The sequence below is a fragment of the Sprattus sprattus genome, assembly GCF_963457725.1.
Source record: "Sprattus sprattus genome assembly, chromosome: 20".
Classification (NCBI taxonomy): Eukaryota; Metazoa; Chordata; class Actinopteri; order Clupeiformes; family Clupeidae; genus Sprattus; species Sprattus sprattus.
The window spans coordinates 10,437,619-10,441,054 of record NC_137918.1 but is presented as its reverse complement, the minus strand read 5'-3'; the positions used below and the strand labels follow the sequence as shown (position 1 = coordinate 10,441,054).

Below are 3,436 nucleotides of genomic sequence, written 5' to 3'. Positions count from 1 at the left end.
CTGGGTAACGGTAGTGTTCCAGAAATAGAGCGAGTGTGTGAGTGTAGGAAAGGTAGAACGAGAGAAAGGGGGAGTGGGAGGGGTAGAGCAGCTCTGATTAGCAGGGGGGAGGAGCCTGCTCTCATTCTCACACACACGTGGAACAGGCAGACGGCTCCAGGCTTCAGGCAGCACACACTGGCATGGCAGCGACAAGAGAGAGAGAACGACAGAACCCATAGAGAGAGAGAAAGAGAAAGAGAAAGAGAGAGAGAGAGAAGTTCCAACTCTTTCAAGGCCAGCAGTCACATGTGTGTCGTTGCTGTGTGTGTGTGTGTGTGTCAGGTGTGTGTGTGTGTGCAAGAGAACTTGCTCTCTCGCTCTGAACACTCTACCTGCGCCACCGGGAAAGGCGGAAAGACAAACACCAGCACACAAGTGATGGAGAGACTGAAGAGAGGAACGGTGGGATAGAGTAAACGTGCAGATGGAGAGACTGAACAGAGGAACGGTGGGATAGAGTAAACGTGCAGATGGAGAGACTGAACAGAGGAACGGTGGGATAGAGTAAACGTGCAGATGGAGAGGAATACACTCCACACAGAGAGCAGGATGTGGCCTGGCTACTGTAACGAGAAAAGCCTGAACAGGCATCTGCACACACTCATGTGCTGCACAGGTCAGTACAGTGTGTGTGTGTGTGTGTGTGTGTGTGTGTGTGTGTGTGTGTGTGTGTGTGTGTGTGTGTGTGTGTGTGTGTGTGTGTGTGTGTGTGTGTGTGTGCCTTACTGTTAACTCCCAGGCATTGGCAGTAGCATGGCAGGTGTGTGTAAGAGAGTGTGTGTGGGAGAGAGTGTGTGTGTGAGAGTGTGTGTGTGTGAGAGAGAGAGAGAGAGAGAGTGTGTGTGTCAGAGAGTGTTTGTGTGTGTGGGGGGGTGTGAGAGTGTGTGTGTGTGTGTGTGTGTGTGTGTGTGAGAGAGAGAGATAGTGTTTATACAGTGTAGAAGGGTGTGCAGTGCGAAACAATGAGACCCTGTGTTGTGGAATGTGTGCCATTTGGTGGCTGTCACTCCTAGATTCTAGTCGCTGGTGACAGTGTATGTCTAAGTGTGTCTGTGTGTGTACATGCAGGCGTGTGTGTGTCTGTGTGTGTACATGCAGGCGTGTGTGTGTCTCTGTGTGTACATGCAGGCGTGTGTGTGTTTGAGTGTTCATGTAAGCCCCTCTTCCGTGCTCACGGGGGCGCTGTGTGTTTTCCCTGCCCGCTCGGTCAGAAGTGGGTCACTGTGACGCCAGATGAGACTTTAAATGTCAGAAACGCGCGGGAGCCTGAGAGCAGACAGAGGTGTGTGTTGCCCAGTCATGTATAGTTTGGGTTAAAATATGTGTGTGAGGTTGGTTTCTATGGGTGTGTGTGCGTGAGAGAGAGAGCTGGAGAATTAATGAGCCTGAAAGTGGTTCTTGAAAGCCCTGAAGGGACACTCTGCATTGCAAGGTGTTTGACCAGCTTTTCCTGAGATTAAAAAATGAAACTAGAAACACACACACAGGCACACACTCACACACACACACACACACACACACACAAACTAGCAAATGAATGTGAAAAAGAAGTCACACCCACACCACGAATGGGACAACATTATCTAACTAAAGTTGCTTTGTATCACAAGTGTAAGTAAAGGAAAGTTTGTGTGCGTTGTCTTAAATATCTACGGGTTTATATGTGAACAACGCCATGGGTGATACGAGTGTGTTTTATTAAGAGACTGTGTGAGTGTGAAAGTGATGTGTGTGTGAGTGTGAGTCTGTGCAGGTTAGTTTATGAGCATGACTGTATGCATGTGCCTATCAGTGAGAGTGATGTGTGTGTTTGTGCGAGTGTGAGAGTGGAGTGTGAGAGTGGTGTGAGTGTGAGTGTGAGAGTGGAGTGTGTGTGTGTGTGTGTGTGTGTGTGTGTGTGTGTGTGTGTGTGTGTGTGTGTGTGTGTGTGTGTGTGTGTGTGTGTGTGTGTGTGTGTGTGTGTGTGTGTGTGTGTGTGTGTGTGTGTGTGTGTGTGTGTGTGTGTGTGTGTGTGTGAGAGCGATCTGTGTGTGAGTGTGTGCAGTTTCATTTATGAGCATGACTGTAACATGTGCCTATCAGTGAGAGTGATGTGTGTGTGTGTGTCTGTGTGTGTGAGCGAGTGATGTGTGTGTGTGTGAGTGTGTGCAGGTTCGTTTGTGAGCATGACTGTAACTTGTGCCTATCAGTGAGAGCGGAAGTGGGCCAACAACATCTCCTCAACGCACTGTTGTTGCCGTAGCAACTATATCAACATTTGCACACTCTGCTTTAGGAACAGGAGGGAGAGGAAGGGGCTGAGGCGATGTGTGTGTGTCTGTGTGTGTGTCTGTGTGTGTGTGTGTGTGTGTGTGTGTGTGTGTGTCATTCTGTCTGACAGATAAGTGCCAGAGATCCTGAAGGCTGTGGTCAGACTCTATTCTCAGTCATCACCTCACAGTGTTCTCATCTGAGAATGTGGGAAGAGCCACAGCACAGCACAGCACAGCACAGCACAGCACAGCACAGCACAGCACAGCACAGCACAGCACAGCACAGCACAGCACACCACACCACAGCACACCACAGCACAGCACAGCACAGCACAGCGCAGCACACCGCAGCACACCGCAGCACACCACAGCACAGCAGAGCACAGCACAGCACCGCGTCTCTGGTCACAAGGGCCTGCTTCTGCTCCCACCACGGGCCTCATCTGTCCATCATTCTCTTGGCTTCTATCACCCTACCGCAGTAGTGTTCATCCTCTCTCTCTCTCTCTCTCTCTCTCTCTCTCTCTCTCTCTCTGGTATTTTGTCCCTGGAGGTCAGAATAAGTGTTTTCCTTTTTTACGGGAAATAAAGAAAACTTAAAAGTCAAAGTATCTCTCACTTTCTCTCTCTGTCTCTCTCTCTCTGTTTCTCTTTTGCTCTCTCTCTCTCTTTCTCTCATCATATTATGAATGGGAGAGTGTGTGAGGGGGTGTTGCGTGTGTTTGTGTTGGGTGTGTGGGGATCAGTACAGTCCTGCTTCATAAACATTCCTGTGAGGTTGTAGGTCATTATAAAGGTGTTATCATGGAGACTATTGCCTGCACTTATTGAATCCAGGCTAGTCTATTTAAAACTGCTAGCCTATTTTCCTTTTTTAATCACACCAGGAACCTCCCATACTGAAGGAGGGCATGCTCGTACCTCCAGGAGCACTCTCATTGTGTGTGTGTGTGTGTTGTCATGGAAGCACTCCCATTCTGTGTGTGTGTTTGAACAAAGGGGAGGAAAAGACACACACACACACACACACACACACACACACACACACACACACACAGGTGTGTGGTTGTCATGGAAGTGAATTAGAAAATCAACTCATCCTCCATAGTACTGCTGTCAACTGTATACAAGAGGAGAAAAGG

General features: G+C 49.0%; 1 protein-coding gene across 7 annotated transcripts in view; it reads left to right on the top strand.

Moving 5' to 3' along the window:
- The first annotated feature begins 224 nt into the window (after positions 1-224).
- The window catches only part of macf1a (microtubule actin crosslinking factor 1a), a 129,860-nt gene continuing 126,648 nt past the window's right edge, over positions 225-3,436 (top strand). For all 7 annotated transcript variants that reach the window (XM_080859317.1, XM_080859316.1, XM_080859313.1 and 4 more), the window contains exon 1: positions 225-658. In XM_080859317.1, the coding sequence (XP_080715443.1) occupies positions 559-658 (100 nt within the window). In that variant the 5' untranslated portion in view covers positions 225-558. The remainder of the gene's footprint in view (positions 659-3,436) is intronic.